Here is a 19,016-nt window from a genome sequence, read left to right as displayed (position 1 = left end):
TCCTCAGCACCACATAAAAATAAATAGATAAATAATAAAGGTATTGTGTCCATCTACAACTAAAAAAATATTTTTAAGAAAAGATGCTCAATATCATTAGTCATTAGGAAAATCCAAATCAAAGCCACAGTGAGATACAATTTCTCTGTTATAATTTTTTAAAATTGGAAAATAACCAGTGTTGTTGAGGATAAAAAGAAATTGGAACTCTCATACGTTGCTGATGAGAATGTAAAATGATGCCGCTGCTGTGGAAAAGTTTGGTAGTTCTTCAAAAAGTTAAACATAGAATTACCACATGACCTAACAGTTCCACTCCTAGGTATACACCCAAAAGAGTTGAAAACAGACATTCAAACAAAAACCTCTATGCAAATGTTAATATCACTATTTACAATAGCCACAAGTGCATTGATGACTGTTTATTTTGTCTTCATTTCATATCTAGAGTCTCACCTTTACCTTTCCAAATGCAATATAGCTATTTTTTTTTTCTTTGTGGTGCTGGGGATTGAACCCAGGACCTTTCTGCATGGGAGGCAAGCACTCTACCAACTGAGCTATATCCCCAGCCCCATAATGTAGCCTTTTTTCTCTTTCAATATTACCTCTCCAGTTTCTTTTTCTGAAACTCCTATCAAACAGACATCAGAGTTTCTCACTCCAGTCTCAATTTTTCTTAATTTCTCTTTTATATTTCCTAATGTCATAGTATCTTGCTTTACTCTGGACATTTTCTTCAATTCTTATAGATGCAATTTATTTTTTGTTTCTATTTTTGCAAGAGACTTGGGTGAAGGTGGAAGCAGAGCCATATTTGAGGATATTTTCTTTAGGAAACAATATGTGCACAAGTTCTTTTTTTCCCCATGACAGCACTCAGGAGTGCTTACTGTGCGGTCTTGCTCCTCCACACTACCTCATGAACAGATTGTTTCCTGTAAATATAGCTTATTTGTCCTTATTCAACTTCACTTTACCTGTATCTCAAAGATAAGAGCTCTGAAGTTTTTCCTTTAGCCTACTGTATCCATCTGTTCTCATTGTTCTCTACAAGGTACATGTAGGTCTTGGTCCACATGATAAGGCACTTTTCTATGTAATTTTTTTTGGGGGGGATATTGGGCAATTTGCCACTGTGCTGCATCTCCAGCCCTTTTTTATTTTGAGACAGGGTTTCACTAAATTGCTTAGGGCCTGCTAAATTGCTGAGGCTGCTTCAAATGTGGATCTTCCTGCCTCAGCCTCCAGGGTTACTGGGATTACAAGTGTGCACCACCATATCCAGCTGTAATTCTTTCTTTATGTTAGATCTGCACTCCTTCTTCATAGGTTGTATTCCAAGTTACTTGATGTATCTAGTTTCATTGTAAAGAGTTTATCTATTTTTCATTGTCCTTGTAGTTTTGACTTAAAGAAGGATTAGTTTCTAAGAGAAGAGGGGGAAATCAGTATTTTTATTCTACCACTTTAAAACTAAAGCTTAAATTGTCACTGAAACTTTATCCAGTATTTCTAGCTCTCTAGACAAGGGTGTGTATGTGTGCATGAAGGGGATAGCCATATTTCAAGATGTTTTCAATACACCACCAACCAGATTGAGTAATAGACTTTTAGCAGTAATCAGTGTGGATGCCATTCCTCAAATAATACAAGTTGAATTTCTCTCCAGCCCATGGAAATAGAGACTCAAAGTCAATATTTAAGAGTGTTATAGAAAATACTGTGAGGTTTTTGCATGTTTAATTTTTTTTAGACTAAGAGTAATTCCCAGTGCCTACCAGAAATATCTGCCATCCCCATAGCCCACACTAAACATCAGCACTCCACATACCATGTGGCTTCCACTCCCTTTCCCAAACCACAGATGGGCTTCTGACCTATTCCATAGACTGTCCAGCAACCCTAGATCTGATCTAATGCAAAAAGAAGAATCTGGAAACAGAATCAGGAAACTGAAAGTAAGAGCAGTAGTTTGAAGGATCATCATGAGGTAGAGTTCAGGAAAGGAAAGATTATGGGATGGAGAGTCATAAAGAAACAATCTTGGAGATGAAGTTTAAACAGAAGGAAGAAAAACATGCAGAAATGTAGGGTGAAGTCAGCTATTGGGTAGAGACAAAAATTATAGAAACAATGTGGAAGGACTGGGGTTGAGGCTTAGAGTGCTTGCCTAGCATGCATGAGGCACTGGGTTCGATCCTCAGCACCACATAAATGTAAAATAAAGATATCGTATCCACCTAAAGCTAAAAAATAAATATTTTTTAAAAAGAAGCAATGTGGACAGTGGCTGTGTTATATTAACCACTACACTGTCCTTTGATTCTTCCTAGCAAGATGCTTTGTCATTGTAGGGGCCCAAAACATGTGTTGGAGTAATAAACATTTATTCTAATAATAAGTGAGGGTTTCTCTTTGCTTAAGGTAGCTTGTCTGAATCTCTGCCCTTTTAATAGACCATCTACCTCAACTAGATACTCATTTGGTAGAGTTTGCTAAACACTCATTTAATGACACTCTCAACCTTCATCTTTCTTGACTTATTTACTTTATCCTTTGGCCCCTGTGATGTGATACTGTCCTAGTTCTCCTTCCTTTGGCCCCTCCTCTGCCTTGGTTAGTTTCTCTTACTCTTCTCATTCTAAGTGTGGACAATGGCATGGTCTGTCTTCAGCTCTCTTCTAGCTCCACTCTATATTCTTCTTACCAAATTAGTCATTCATTATATGATTTCATATACAACCTCTGTATGAGTAACTATCAAATCTGAATCTCTGAGCCTATGACTGGGTCCTTCAAAACCAATATTACTAGAACAGAAATCATTTTTTCCCAAATCAGTTCCTTCTGTTGTTCTCCTTCTTTTTATTATTTCTTTGCTTTTTTTTTTTTTTTAAACATCGTCTATGTTGCCCAGGCTGGTCTTGAATGTGTGGGCTCAAGGGATCTTCCACTCCCAGACTCCCAAGTAGTTGGGACTATAGGCGTGTGCCACCACACCCAGCTCTCTTTCCTTCTTTTGACTTCCCTATATCTATTAATTGCATCACAAGTCTTCCAGTTTTTAAATCTGAATTATCTTTAGATATTTTATTATCTTCTTCATGCCCTATCATCTAATCAGTTGCAAGCTCTAGTTAATAATGATTATTAACCCTCCAAAATCTTCTGTTGTTCTTTGTAGCCTACCAAGATAAGTTTTTGTGAGTTTTTTGAAGGCCAGAATTCAGAATTCTCTTCAATATGTTGAAAATTCATATTTCTAGTCTTATTTTCCATGGTTCTGCTATACATTGAAAAACTTTAATTTACTGTCCTTTTACATGTTAATAATTCATTTAAATTTCATTAACCAAAAGATAACAAAATATTCAAAAACAGAGTACTTCATTTTTTGTCCCAGACTGAGTGAGAAATTATGTGAAAGTGAGAGAACAAAATCTGTTTATTCTCCATCCTTTCAATGTGCTAAAAGACCAAACCCAGAAAAAATATTCAAGTACAAAAAATTTGCATTTTTACTTGGGACGCTAAGGTAGGAGGATCACAAATTCAAGGCCAGCCTGGGCAACTTAGTTAGACCCCGACTCAAAATTAAAAAAAAGGGATGGGGTTGTGGCTCAGCAATAGAGCACTTGTCTAGCATGCAAGAAGCCCTGGGTAGAATTCCCAGTACAGGAAAAAAAAATGTGTTTCAAGCCAGCCAGGACTGTCTTGAAAACTTTAAAAACAGATGCTTTCTGAATAAAACAAAACTTGTAGGAGAACCCAGCCAACAGGGGATGATCTAGGAGAAAGGGTACCTTACCTACCAGAGCTGGTTTGTGCTGATAAATCCAGCCACTGCTGCTACTGCTGTTGCTGCTTTAATTCTTTTATTATTTTTTTATTTATATGAGGTGCTGAGAATTGAACCCAGTGCCTCACACATTAGGAAAGTGGTCTACCACTGAACCACAACCCCAGCCCCTTCTTCTTCTTTTAAAAAAAAAAAATATATATTTTTTTAGGGCTGGGATTGTGGCTTAGCGGTAGAGGGCTTGCCTAGCGTGGGAGGGACCCAGGTTCCATCCTCAGCACCACATAAAAAGTAAAGGCATTGTGTTGTGTCTATCTATGCCTAAAAAATAAATATTTAAAAAAATATTTTTTAGTTGCGGATGAATACAATACCTTTATTTTATTTATTTATTTTTATGTGATGATGAAGATCAAGCCCAGTGCCTCACACGTGCTAGGCAAGTGCTCTACCACTGAGTGACAACTCCAGCTTCTTTTGAAAGTGGATGTTATTTAGGAATTTTATTCAATGTGTTTTTAAAATATATTTGAAGTAGATAGTAGTTGCCAAGACTGGGTCAAAGAGGTTTGGAGGTGACTGATAATGGCCTTGGGATTTCTTTGGGGGATAATGAAAATGTTCTGGAATTAAGATAGTGGTGATGGTTGTACAATTTTGAGAATATGCCAAGAACCACTGAATTGTACATTTTAAAAGACTGAAATTATGATATGAAAAATATATTTAATGATATTGGTTGTTCATACAATATGATTGATTTGGGATTTTATGGTTAATTCATCTTGCCAGTTGAGGTTCTTCCAGTTAGCCTGTCTCTCAAGAATAAATCCTTTAGCCAGGCATGGTGGCACACACCTGTAATCCCAGCAACTAAGGAGTCTGAGACAGAAGGATCACAAGTTCAAAGCCAGCCTTAGAAACTTAGCAAAACTTGTCTCAAAATTAAAAAGAAAAAAATTAAAAAGGGCTGGAGATGTGGGCTCAATGGTTAAGCACGTATGGGTTCAATCCTCAATACCTGCCCCCGCCAAAAAAAAAAAAAAAAAGAAAGAAAAAACACATCTTCTGCTATAATAACAAGACATGGATCATGTAATATTTAGTAAGCATTCACTATGCAAAATGCTTTATGCATATTATCTCATTTAATTTTTATAAAAACCCTATGAGATAGGTATTATTACCCCACTTTTAAGGCAACTGAAGCTTAGAGAGGTTAAGTAACTTGCCAAAAATCAGTTATTAGGTATTGGAGCCCATATTTGAATTCCTTATCTGCCTCCAAAGCCTTTTATCTTAATCATTAAATAGCAAAAGGCCAATCAATATGCTTTATGAAACTGGATTTATTAAGAAGATCTAATGAATGAGGCAAAATACCTGAAACAACTTTTTACTGCACTGGAGAGAGGTAAAAAATTGAAACCAGGCTCTCTCTTTCCAGACTAGGCCGAGCTCTAGGCGCCATCATGGGAGTCGACATAGGCCACAACAAGGACCGAAAGGTTCAACGCAAGCAGCCCAAGAGCCAGGAAGTCTACCTAAGGCTGTTGGTCAAGTTGTACAGGTTTCTGGCTAGAGGAACCAATTCTACTTTCAACCAAGTGGTACTGAAGAGGTTGTTCATGAGTCGCACCAATAGGCCACCTCTCTCCCTCTCCCGGAAGGATGATCCCGAAGATGAAGCTTCCTGGCCGAGAAAACAAAACCTCTGTGGTCGTGGGGACCATAACAGATGACGTTGGTTTCAGGAGGTGCCTAAACTGAAGGTGTGCTCACCGAGCGTGAGCAGCCGAGCCGCAGCCGCATCCTCAAGGTTGGGGGCAAGATCCTCACCTTTGACCAACTGCCCCTGGACTCCCCCAAGAACCGTGGCACTGTCCTCTTCTCTGGTCCTCGCAAGGGCCGAGAGTGTACCGTGTTCTGGCATTTTGGCAAGGCTCCTGGGATCCCACAGAGCCACACCAAACCCTGTGTCCGCTCCAAGGGCAGGAAATTCGAGCGCGCCAGAGGCCGAGGGCCAGCCGTGGGTACAAAAACTAACCCCGGATTTACTGTTAATAAAGAGGCTTTGAATTTGGAAAAAAAAAAAATTGAAACCAAAGGAGATTCTAAATTTCAGTACCTGGAAATCTTTTTTTATTTTTTTTTTTTAAGATTATTCACTTTTTTTTTAAGAGAGAGAGAGAATTTTAATATTTATTTATTTGTTTTTTAGGTGGCCACAACATCTTTATTTGTATGTGGTGCTGAGGATCGAATCCAGGCTGCATGCATGCCAGGCGAGCACGCTGCCACCTGAGCCATATCCCCAGCCCAGTACTTGGAAATCTTTTAGGATATCTTGTCTTTATAAAGCTGTGGCTGGTAGGAATCACTTTCTAAGAAAGTGCGTCCTCCTTCTTCCACTTACTGCACACATTCTCAGAACAGAGAAAAGGCAAGGAGAGCTATGATGTCATTAGAAATTTGTTTAAGTAACTTGCCATACATACCCATTTGTCCCACTCTTCAGCATATACCCAAAGGACTTAAAATTAGCATACTCCAGTGACATAGCTACATCAATGTTCATAGAAGAACTTCAGATAGAGCATTAATCTCCAGGATATATAAAGAACTCAAAAAATAATGCCAAAATAACAAATAACTCAATCAATAAACGGGCAAAGGAACTGAACAGACACTTCACAGAAGAAATATGAATGGTCAACAAATATATGAAAAAAATGTTTAACATCACTAACAATTAGAGAAATGCAAATTAAAATTACACTGAGATTTCATCTCACTCCAGTCTGAATGGCAATTATCAAGAATATAAGTTACAATGAATGTTGGCAAGGATATGGGGGGAAAGGTCCATTCATACATTGCTGGTGGGACTGCAATTGGTGCAACCACTCTGGAAAGCAATATGGAGATTCCTCAGAAAACCTGGAATGGAATCACCATTTGACCCAGTTATCCCACTCTTTAGCATATACCCAAAGGACTTAAAATGAGCATACTGTAGTGACATGACTACATCAATGTTCATAGCAGCTCAATTCACAATAGTTAAGCTATGGAAAAAACCTACCTAGGTGCTCTTCAATAAATGAATAGATTTTTTTAAAAGTGGAATATAGACACAATATAATATTACTCAGCCATAAAGAAAAATGAAATTATGGCATTTGCAGTAAATGGATGAAACTGGATGCTATCATACTAAGTGAAATAAGCCAATCCCAAAAACCAAAGGCTAGGGGGAAGAGAGGGAGGATGGGAATGGGAAAAACAGTAGAATGAATCAGTCATAACTTTCCTATGTTCATATATGAATACACAGCCAATGTAACTCCACATCATGTACAAAGCACAAGAATGGGAAGTTATACTCCATGCTTGTATGTCAAAATATATTCTACTGTCACGAATAACTGAAAAGAACAAATAAAAAAGAATTATTTTAAAAAGAAGAAGAAATCTGTAGGAAAATTTGTTATCCCAAAGATTTTATTTTCCTGAGAAGCTTTAGATTGCAAATTTTTGAAATCAAGGTTAATAAAATATATAAAGGGCATTCATTTGTTGCTTTCCAGCCTTTAGTCCTCCAAAGTAAGTTTTTAAAACTTTGATGGGCAGATTTTGAAGAATTAACCTAAGAGCAGAGAAATACAATCCATCTAGAGAGAAGCCATATGGCACAGCCAACTCATACTCAAGAGCAAAACGCACCCTTGCTTCATAAGTTCTGCCTAAATGTTAGATCATTTAGTTCACAACTTTCTAGCCTCTGACTGAATATTTGAAATGAAATGCTTACTATCACAGGACCAATTTTTCTTACTATTATAGAAAAGTATCTATTTTTCCTGACTTGGCCTTAAAAGGGATAAGAATATAATAGGTAGAGACAATAGTGTTTATTCTTTTCCTCTAAAAATTATAAACACAATGTTTATAGCCCCTGTTTCCTTCAACAGCTAAGGACAAAGAAGAGTAAAAACAAACCTAAAGGTCCTGTGATAGAGGAAATTAGAACCTGATCTTATTTATTTATTTATCAGTGCTGGAGATCAAACTCAGGGGTACTTTACCACTGAGCTATATCCCCAGTACTTCTTATTTTTTATTTTGAGACAGAGTCTCACTAAGTTGCTGAGGGTATCACTAAATTGCAAGGCTGGCCTTGAAATTTTGATCCTTCTGCCTCAGTCTCCCAAATTGCTGGGATTACAGGAATATGCCACTGCACCAGAAAGAACCTAGTCTTAATAATTAATGCACATATAATGAACTTAAACATCATAAGAAGAGGAAACTGGTAGAAATGATAACTCAGAACATGAGGGCTCATATGTTGAGATTTTGTCAATTAATTTTAGTGAGTTTTTTTCAGCTTTCTTGTGGCAAATATACTTTCTCTTTTGTCTGTCTCACAATGAAAAGAACACTAAGTTCAGAAGAATATAATTTCTTTTATTTTAGCTCTGAAAGGATTTTCCCACATTTTTATTGGTGCATTATAATTATACATAATGATGGGATTTTTTGTTACATAATTGTACATTCACAAAATATAACAATTTAATTTGACCAATATCACTCCCAGGACTTCCCTTCCCTTCCCACCTCCCACCCCTTGTCCCTTTCCTTTTACTCATCTCCCTTTGGTTTTCATGAGATCCACCTCCACTGTTTTGTTTTGTTTTTCTTTTTTACCTCCAGCTTCCACACTGGAGGTAAAAAAGAGAAAATATATGACCCTTGACCTTCTGAATTTGACATATTTTGCTTAACATGATGGTCTCTACTTTATGCATTTTCCTGCAAAAGACATAATTTCATTTTTCTTTATGTCTGAATAAAACTACATCATATAATACACACACACACACACACACACATTTTCTTTACTCTTCATCCTTTGATGAACACCAGGTTGGTTCCATAGTTTGGTTATTAAATTGTGCCACTATAAATATGAGTATGCATGTATCACTGTAGTATGATGACTTTAATTCTTTGGAAGGGATCTTAAGATAAGGAATTCAATTTAAAAAATATTTAGCTCCTGGGAGAGTAGGCTCTGCATCAAATAAAAAATATCAAGAATTATAGTATAACAAGAAAACCAAGTTATACTTAATAATTTTAATCAAAAACTAATAAGGTGATTACATTAATAAAGAGGGTAGTTTTATATAGCATTTAATTTTTCTCAAAAAGCTGTGGTGGATTTCATTACTTTCTTACCAGCCTCTCTAAATTCTCAGTTATTTTGAGGTCTTCAGAGAATATAGAAGCTATAACCTGTACAGCAAAGTTAAATATTTTCCTGTATTTTCTTTCATGGTCTAAAATTCATATCCCATTCTATGATCTTATTTTCCATATCATATCCAGAAAACCAGCTGCATTGGAAGAATAACTCACCTCCATGAAGCTTGATCATCAGGCCACCAGGAGCAGAAGCCGGACACTTGGATCAGCTCAGTAGGACCAGGATGGCTGCAGACCAGGAGCCTTGGACCTGTATGCTAGGAATAGGCTCAGAGCCCATGAGGGGAAGAGGAAAAGTTCAGGAGTTGGAGAGAAGGCACAAGGCCAGTGTAAGGTCTGGCAGATTCCGTGACAGTTTGTCAGTTGCTTAAAAGAAAGAGAAACCCTGATTGGAATGACTTATCAACTCACCCTTTTTTCTTTCTTTTTTCTTTTCTCTTTTTGGTGGTTGTGATTTGAAGTGATAGTCTAATATTAAGGTTCATAGATCCCCATTTCTGAATGAGGCTATTTTATAAGAGAAAATAAACAGCAGCAGCAGCTTATAAGTCTAACACCCTGCTCTTGATCATCACAAACAGCATCAAGGCACCAACCAAGAGGCTTTAACTGACAGTTGTTTCACCTCTGACATTCTATTGAAATAGCCCTGAGAAAGTAGCAAAGGCCAAGGAAGCAGGGCAAAAAGCATTTCAAACAGTTTTTTCAGCAGTTTTAGCTTACAGAGATTCACACCTTGACTGCTGTGATCTGTGTGACCTATAAGGAGCCAATACAGAGTTAACAAGGTTTTTTAGTAGTAATTATTCTAAGTCAATATTTTCTTAAATGTTTATCTCCTATCTAACTGTCCAGCCTTAATACTCACAACTTTTGCCCTGGAGTTTGTGCTATACTTCTGTGGTTTTGCACATTCTGTCCCTTCTTCCAGGGGGCTCCTCCTTCACCAAGAAAGTTATTGAGAAGTCAGAATTATTTCCTCTTTTATGTTTCAGCAGCACCCTGCAGATATTTCTATTATAACTTTTATTACACTGCATTATTTCTTTCATTAGAACTATTTTCTTATCTCCTCTCCAAGAAAGTGCATTTCTTAGAGGAAAGGACCATTTTATTCATCATAGCTAAAACAGCCTAGTACACTATCAGAATTTAATATATGCAGGGCTGGAGTTGTAGCTCAGCAGTAGAGCGCTTGCCTCGTACATGTGAGGCACTGGGTTGGATTCCCAGCCCCACATATAAATAAGCAAATAAAATAAAGGTCCATCAACAACTAAAAAATATTTTTTTAAAAAATTTAATAAATGCTAACTGAATGAGTGAGTAAATTAATGATGAAGGACAGCACCCAGCAACACACTGCATTTTTTTTTCCTTCAGTGCTAGGGACTGTACCCAGGGCCTTGCATATACTAGGCAAGTGCTCTACCACTGAGCTACATCCCCAACTCTCTTTTCAGGTTGGATAATAGAGTTACTGCTGTTTCTGTGGCTTGTGCTTATCCATAAGAAAGGAAGACAAGCCATTTTGTTTGGATAATTGGCTGTTTTTTCCCTGTCACACCACACCACAGTGACCCCCTATTCCCTCATTTTAGAGGGTCAGTGATGTTGGAAGAGCCTTATCTAAGGCTCCACACCTTCTTCATACCATTCCACAGGAGAAGAAAACATAAGTTGTAGGATTTTTTTTTTTTTGGTCTTCTGAAAGCTAAAGGGGAATGGAAGAGCTCATCTTAAATGCTACCCTGATTAATGTCCCCATAAAATGAGAATTATCATGTCAAAGCTATCTGTACATAGCCCATGAACAAAACAAAAAAGATTTTCTCAAAGTTGAAAATCCCCCTGCATGATATCATGAAACTGAAAATGGAAGATAAAGAATGTGTAAGTTTTACTTCTACTTATAGTGTTGCCACTTCAGACCAAAAGCTTCCCCAAAGTTGCCACAGCTCAAAAGGTTTTCAGATGGGCTGAAACAAAACTGTTGGAACATCCATACAAGTGTCGAGAGAGCACCAGGGCAGTACCAAATTCCTCAGACCAAGGTTAATCCTGTTTAATACACGTCATAAAATCTACTTTTATCCAGAAGTGGCCCATGCCTATAATCCCACTGCCAATAAATAAATAAATAAATGTATATACTATATTTATCTTGTGTATATGCACCAAGTCAAGCAACTGATGTCTAGGGTAAGAGCAATATTCCAAAGAATTCAGTGGATAGACAGACATGATACAGGGATGGGCACTGCTTCAGGTACAACTGTGCCTCCACAGGGTAGATAATGCCCCTGCAATCACTGGAAGGAAGGAACAAGTTTTACTGTACATATCATTCTGAGGCAGAGGGTGAAAGTACTACAGAAGTTTCATCCCTTCTCATTCTAAAGTGCAGGCTGATTTTTGAGTGCTATGTGATTTTCTGCAAAAGAAAAATGAGCAGGGTGCTTTCCAAGGCCTGTGACTCTTGAATATTGTTTTGTTTACAGAGAAGCATGCCAATTTGATTAGCTGAAAAATGTGTTGGAAGGTAAGCATGCCTGCATAGCCAAGGTGAAAGAGGTAGCCCCTCTGTCCTGGCAGGTCAGAGAGCATGAACCACAATTCTAGATTCTAGCAGTCTGGCCTTGCAGGCCACTCTGCACCCTATCTGCATATTCCCTTCAATGTGCTGAGAGGTGATTAGAAAGAACTGACTTCCTGGGCTGTGGTTGTGGCTCAGCGGTGGAGCACTCGTCTAGTATGTACAAGACCCTGGGTTCAATCCTTAGCACCACATAATAATAAATAAATAAAATAAAAGTATTGTATCCAACTACAACTAAAAAATAAAAATATTTAAAAAGAAAGAAAGAAGAGTCCATTGCTCTGCATAAGAGCCATTGTGATGCTTAATTTTATGTGTCAACCTAATAAACCCAGTATAATAGTGCTTAAGCAACAGTGAAATTTCTCTCTTAAGCAAAAGGCAAACATTGTATTGTGTCTCTGGTTTGCAATGTTGTTGGTCTCCCAAATGCTATCTTGTCTACTTGTTCCACCATCTCTAGGATGTTGCATTCATGTGGCACCATAGGCCCCATGTGGCCAACTAAAAATTGATGATTATGATAAAACAAGGTGCATTAGTCCATTTTCCATTACTAATATCCTAGAGTGACTACATTATAAAGAAAAGAGGTTTAGAGCTGGGTGTGTAGCTCTGTGGTACTGTTTGTTCTTAGCATGCTCAAGACCTGGTTCAATCCCCAATACACACACACACAAAAAGAGTTTATTTTGGCTCAGATGACAGTTCTGGGGATGCCCGGTGAAGGGGACCACACTTAATAATGATCATCTTACTGGCAGAGCCCCAGTGTAGTGTAGGGTTTCACATGGCAAGAGACAGGTAGCATGCATGCATGTATGTGTATACGTGTTTGGCTAGTATCTCTCCCTCTGATAAAGCCATCAGGATTCAGTCATCATCTTGCTAATCCCAATGACTTTATCTAATCCTAATCACTTTGCAAAAGTCCTACCTTCAAACACCATAGTTGTTGGATTAAATTTCCAACCTCTTAATACCTCGAAGTAGGGATTAAATTTCGACATATGAAGCCTTGGATGACATGCAAACCATAGAAAAATAGAATACTGCTTTGAGCATTTTGAGCAAAATACTACAAGAAAAGGAATTGAAAAATAGTGCCCCAAACTAACAGTGGGAAGTATCTCAGTAAAGGGGGAGAAAAATAATCAAAGAGGAAAAACTAGCCAAACTAAAATAAATAAATAAATAAACATGACTGGAAGTACAAACCATATTTCAATTGTAACTTTAAATGTTAATGGCCTAAATTCACCAATCAAGAGACATAGGCTAGTAACCTGGATTAAAAAAACAAATCCAACAATATGCTGCCTTCAGGAGACGCATATGATAGAAAAAGACACACACAGGCTGAAGGTGAAAGGTTGGGAAAAATCATACCACTCACATGGCCCTCGGAAGCAAGCAGGAGTGGCCATACTCATATCGAATAAAATCAACTTCAAACCTAAGTTAATCAAAAGGGATAAAGAAGGACACTATATACTGTTAAAAGGAACCATCCACCAACAAGACATAACAATTATCAATGTCTATGCACCAAACAATGGTGCTGCAACGTTCATAAAACAAACTCTCCTCAAGTTCAAGAGTCAAATAAACCACAACACAATAATTACGGGTGACTTCAACACACCGCTCTCTCCATTGGACAGATCCTCCAGACAAAAGCTGAATAAAGAAACTATAGAACTCAATAACACAATCAATAACCTAGACTTAACCGACATATATAGAATATATCAACCATCATCAAGTGGATACACGTTCTTCTCAGCAGCACATGGATCCTACTCAAAGATAGACCATATATTATGCCATAGGGCAACTCTTAGTAAATATAAAGGTGTGGAGATAATGCCATGCACCATATCTGATCATAATGGAATGAAACTGGAAATCAATGATAAAAGAAGGAAGGAAAAATCCTGCATCACCTGGAAAATGAACAATATGTTACTGAATGATCAATGGGTTACAGAAGACATAAAGGAGGAAATAAAAAAATTCTTAGAGATAAATTACAATACAGACACAACATACCAGAATCTATGGGACACAATGAAAGCAGTTTTAAGAGGGAAATTCATTTCCTGGAGTTCTTTCCTCAAAAAAAGAAAAAACCAACAAATAAATGAACTCACACTACACCTCAAAACCCTAGAAAAGGAAGAGCAAAACAACAGCAAATGTAGTAGAAGACAAGAAATAATTAAAATCAGAGCAGAAATCAATGAAATTGAAACAAAAAAAATTGAAAAATTGATAAAACTAAAAGTTGGTTCTTTGAAAAAATAAATAAGATCGACAGGCCTTTAGCCATGCTAACGAAGAGAAGAAGAGAGAGAACTCAAATTACTAACATACGGGATGAAAAAGGCAATATCACAACAGACACTACAGAAATACAGAAGATAATTAGAAAGTATTTTGAAACCCTATATTCCAATAAAATAGAAGATAGTGAAGATATCAATAAATTTCTTAAGTCATACGATCTGCCCAGATGGAGTCAGGAAGACACACACAATTTAAACAGACCAATAACAAAGGAAGAAATAGAAGAAGCCATCAAAAGACTACCAACCAAGAAAAGCCCTGGACCGGAGGGGTATACAGCGGAGTTTTACAAAACCTTCAAAGAAGAATTAATACCAATACTTTTCAAGCTATTTCAAGAAATAGAAAAAGAAGGAGCTCTTCCAAATTCATTCTATGAGGCCAACATCACCCTGATCCCGAAACCAGACAAAGACACTTCAAAGAAAGAAAACTACAGACCAATATCTCTAATGAACTTGGATGCAAAAATTCTCAATAAAATCCTGGCAAATCGAATACAAAAGCATATCAAAAAAATTGTGCACCATGATCAAGTAGGATTCATCCCTGGGATGCAAGGTTGGTTCAATATACGGAAATCAATAAATGCTATTCACCACATCAATAGACTTAAAGATAAGAACCATATGATCATCTCGATAGATGCAGAAAAAGCATTCGACAAAGTACAGCATCCCTTTATGTTCAAAACACTAGAAAAACTAGGGATAACAGGAACTTACCTCAACATTGTAAAAGCTATATATGCTAAACCTCAGGCTAGCATCATCCTAAATGGAGAAAAACTGAAGGCATTCCCTCTAAAATCTGGAACAAGACAGGGATGCCCTCTCTCACCACTTCTGTTCAATTTAGTTCTTGAAATACTAGCCAGAGCAATTAGACAGACAAAAGAAATTGAAGGCATAAAAATAGGAAAAGAAGAACTTAAATTATCACTATTTGCAGATGATATGATAATATATCTAACAGACCCAAAAGGGTCTACAAAGAAACTGCTAGAGTTAATAAATGAATTCAGCAAAGTGGCAGGATATAAAATCAACACGCATAAATCAAAGGCATTCCTGTATATCAGCAACAAATCTTCTGAAATGGAAATGAGGAAAACCACTCCATTCACAATATCCTCAAAGAAAATAAGATACTTGGGAATCAACCTAACAAAAGAGGTGAAAGATTTATACAATGAAAACTACAGAACCCTAAAGAGAGAGATAGAAGAAGATCTTAGAAGATGGAAAAATGTACCCTGTTCATGGATAGGCAGAACTAACATCATCAAAATGGCGATATTACCCAAAGTTCTCTACAGGTTTAATGCGATGCCAATCAAAATCCCAACGACATTTCTTGTAGAAATAGATAAAGCAATCATGAAATTCATATGGAAAAACAAAAGACCCAGAATAGCAAAAGCAATTCTAAGCAGGAAGTGTGAATCTGGAGGTATAGCGATACCAGATTTCAAACTGTACTACAGAGCAATAGTAACAAAAACAGCATGGTACTGGTACCAAAACAGGCAGGTAGACCAATGGTACAGAATAGAGGACACAGAGACCAATCCACAAAATTACAACTTTGTTATATTTGATAAAGGGGCTAAAAGCATGCAATGGAGGAAGGATAGCATCTTCAACAAATGGTGCTGGGAAAACTGGAAATCCATATGCAACAAAATGAAGCTGAACCCCTTTCTCTCGCTGTGCACAAAAGTTAACTCAAAATGGATCAAAGAGCTTGATATCAAATCAGAGACTCTGCACCTTATAGAAGAAAAAGTTGGCTCCAATATACATATTGTGGGGTCGGGCTCCAAATTCCTTAATAGGACGCCCATAGCCCAAGAGTTAATAACAAGAATAAACAAACGGGACTTACTTAAACTAAAAAGTTTTTTCTCAGCAAGAGAAACAATAAGAGAGGTAAATAGAGAGCCTACATCCTGGGAACAAATTTTTACTCCTCACACTTCAGATAGAGCCCTAATATCCAGAATATACAAAGAACTCAAAAAATTAAACAATAAGATAACAAATAACCCAATCAACAAATGGGCCAAGGACCTGAACAGACACTTCTCAGAGGACGACATACAATCAATCAACAAGTACATGAAAAAATGCTCACCATCTCTAGCAGTCAGAGAAATGCACATCAAAACCACCCTAAGATACCATCTTACTCCAGTAAGATTGGCAGCCAGTATGAAGTCAAACAACAAAAGTGCTGGCGAGGATGTGGGGAAAAGGGTACACTTGTACACTGCTGGTGGGACTGCAAATTGGTGAGGCCAATTTGGAAAGCAGTATGGAGATTCCTGGGAAAGCTGGGAATGCATCCACCATTTGACCCAGCTATCGCCCTTCTTGGACTATTCCCTGAGGATCTTAAAAGAGCGTACTATAGGGATACTGCCACATCAATGATCATAGCAGCACAATTCACAATAGCTAGACTGTGGAACCAACCTAGATGCCCTTCAATAGATGAATGGATTAAAAAAAATGTGGCATTTATACACAATGGAGTATTATGCAGCACTAAAAAATGACAAAATCATGGAATTTGCAGGGAAATGGATGGCATTAGAGCAGATTATGCTAATCGAAGCTAGCCAATCCTTAAAAAACAAATGCCAAATGTCTTCCTTGATATAAAGAGAGCAACTAAGAACAGAACAGGGAGGAAGAGCATGAGGAAAAGATTAACATTAAACAGAGACGAGTGGGGGGAGAGAAAGGGAGAGAGAAGGGAAATCGAATAGAAATGGTAGGAGACCCTCAATGTTACACAAAATTACATATAAGAGGTTGTGAGGGGAAAGGGGGGGGAAACAAGGGAGAGAATTGAACAACAGCAGATGAGGTAGAGAGGGAAGATGGGAGGGGAGGGGAGGGGGGATAGTAGGGGATAGGAAAGGTAGCAGAATACAACAGTCACTAATATGCCATTTTGTAAAAATGTGAATGTGTAACCGATGTGATTCTGCAATTTGTATTTGGGGTAAAAATGGGAGTTCATAACCCACTTGAGTCAAATGTATGAAAGATGATATGTCATGAGCTTTGTAATGTTTTGAACAACCAATAAAAAAACAAAAGAATACTGCTTTGAGGACAACCATCAGCATCTAGCACACTATGAAAACCAAAGTCCAGTCCTAAAGTATTAAACCAAAGGAAACAAAAAGTCTCAGAGCATACAAAAAAATTAGAGATCTTTTATATACTCCAGATAGTAATTTTTTAAATTGCAAAAATAGAGGCAGGCACTTTGGTATAAACACCAGTGACTCAGAAGGCTGAGACAGGAGGATCAAAAGTTCAAGGCCAGCCTCAGCAATTTAGCAAGGACCTGAGCAATTTAGTGAGACCCTGTCTCAAAAATAAATAAATAAAAAGACTGAGACTGTAGCTCAGTCATAAAGCACTCCTGAGTTCAATACCCAGTACCGATTAATTAATTAATTAACTAAAACAGCATGGATACTAACAACCTATAGTTTCTGCACAGTGACATGGAAAATCTAGCCAGAATATCTGTCTGTACTGAGCAACAAGCACATATCATATAGAAATAAAGTGGTACTGATAGGGGATAATTTTTTTAAAACAAACTGGCAGATTTTAGTATATTAAAGGGACATACACAGGAATCAATGTGGTTTTGTGGTTGCTGCTGTTGTTGTATGTGCCGGAAATCAAACCCAGGGTCTTGGCCAATGCTGGCAAATGTTTCAGCACTGAGTTACTTCCCTCAGCACTATGGTCACACTCCATAGAGTAGTTGGGTTGTCTGCTCACTTCAATCTCTGAGTACCCATTCATGCAAATTCAACACTGGATATAACCAGGTACTATGTGACTTCTTCTCCCAGGAAATTATGATGGGCACTGTTAGTTACATACACGTCTCTTTGTCCCTTGTCACTGCTCCACACATAAGCTGCCAGTTTGGACTTGAAATTTCCCTTTTATTTAATAATCACAACAAAGTCATGAACTAACACGTTCAATCACTACAGGTTCTAGAGGTTCACAGGTGAGATCAACTACTTCATTTTCCCCAAGTTCTATTCACATCCATGTCAGGAGTTAACCTCCTTTTTTTGTAATGTAGATTGAACCCAGGGGAGCTTTTAACTATGTCCCCAGCAATTTTATTTTTCAGGATCTCAATAAGTTGCTGAGGATCTTATTAAGTTGCTGAGGCTGGCCTTGAACTTCTGGTCCTCCTGCCTCAGTCTCCAGTGTAGTCCCCTTCAGCTGTAGGGAATTTTCAGGGTTGTCTGCATAAATATTACTATTATTATTTGTACTAGGAATTTAACCCAGAGGTGCTCAACTACTGAGCTACATTCCCAACCCTTTTTTATTTTTATTTTGAGAAAGTGTTTCATTAAATTGCCAATGCTGGCCTCTAACTTGCAATCCTGCCTTAGTCTCCCAAGTAGGATTACAGACTGGGATTGAGGTTGGAATTACAGACGTGTGCCATGGCACCCAGCTCTTTTAATTTTATTCAAGACAGAGTCTTGCTAAATTGCCCATGCTGGCCTAGAATCTGAGATTTGCCTCAACCTCCGGAATAGCTGGGTGCCCTGCTGCTAGAATTGTATGAATTGTATGTATACTTTAAATGTGTTAATTGCATGGTTTTGTTGTAGGGACAAAAGAGGCCAGGCACTGAAGATAGCAGGAAACAATTTTATTTGGCTGTAGCCATGTCCAGACAGCACAGCTTTTGCTGTAATCAATCAATTCCCTGAACCCCAAGTTCAGGTAGTTTTAGAATTTTATACCCAGCATGTAAGGGGAAGGGCTCAGAAGTTCACAGTCTGCAGAAGTTCACATAAAGGCAGCTTTTTTTTTTCCCACTGTTTTGGGCAAGTTAACTCTTCAAGGACAACACCTGAGAAGAGGAGAGCTTCTTCTCCCCTTTCTTTCCTCCCCCTGCCAGCTGTTACCATGGAGCCCAGTTGGT

The 19,016-nt window shown here is 37.7% G+C and overlaps 1 protein-coding gene and 1 pseudogene across 1 annotated transcript in view; one reads left to right on the top strand and one right to left on the bottom strand.

The window, feature by feature from the left end:
- Positions 1–9,550, bottom strand: part of Trim69 (tripartite motif containing 69) — a 33,265-nt gene extending 23,715 nt beyond the window's left edge. Inside the window, exon 1 of the mRNA XM_046461188.2 lies at positions 9,230–9,550. Coding sequence (XP_046317144.1) covers positions 9,230–9,235 — 6 coding nt within the window. The 5' untranslated portion in view covers positions 9,236–9,550. The remainder of the gene's footprint in view (positions 1–9,229) is intronic.
- Positions 5,222–5,848, top strand: LOC124104324 (large ribosomal subunit protein eL18-like; annotated as a pseudogene).
- Positions 9,551–19,016: the final 9,466 nt, after the last annotated feature.

This window comes from Marmota monax, unplaced genomic scaffold (assembly GCF_021218885.2).
Source record: "Marmota monax isolate L192 unplaced genomic scaffold, Marmota_monax_Labrador192_F-V1.1 WCK01_AAM20220418_F8-fsc00001, whole genome shotgun sequence".
Classification (NCBI taxonomy): domain Eukaryota; kingdom Metazoa; phylum Chordata; class Mammalia; order Rodentia; family Sciuridae; genus Marmota; species Marmota monax.
This window is presented reverse-complemented; position numbering and strand designations above follow the sequence as displayed.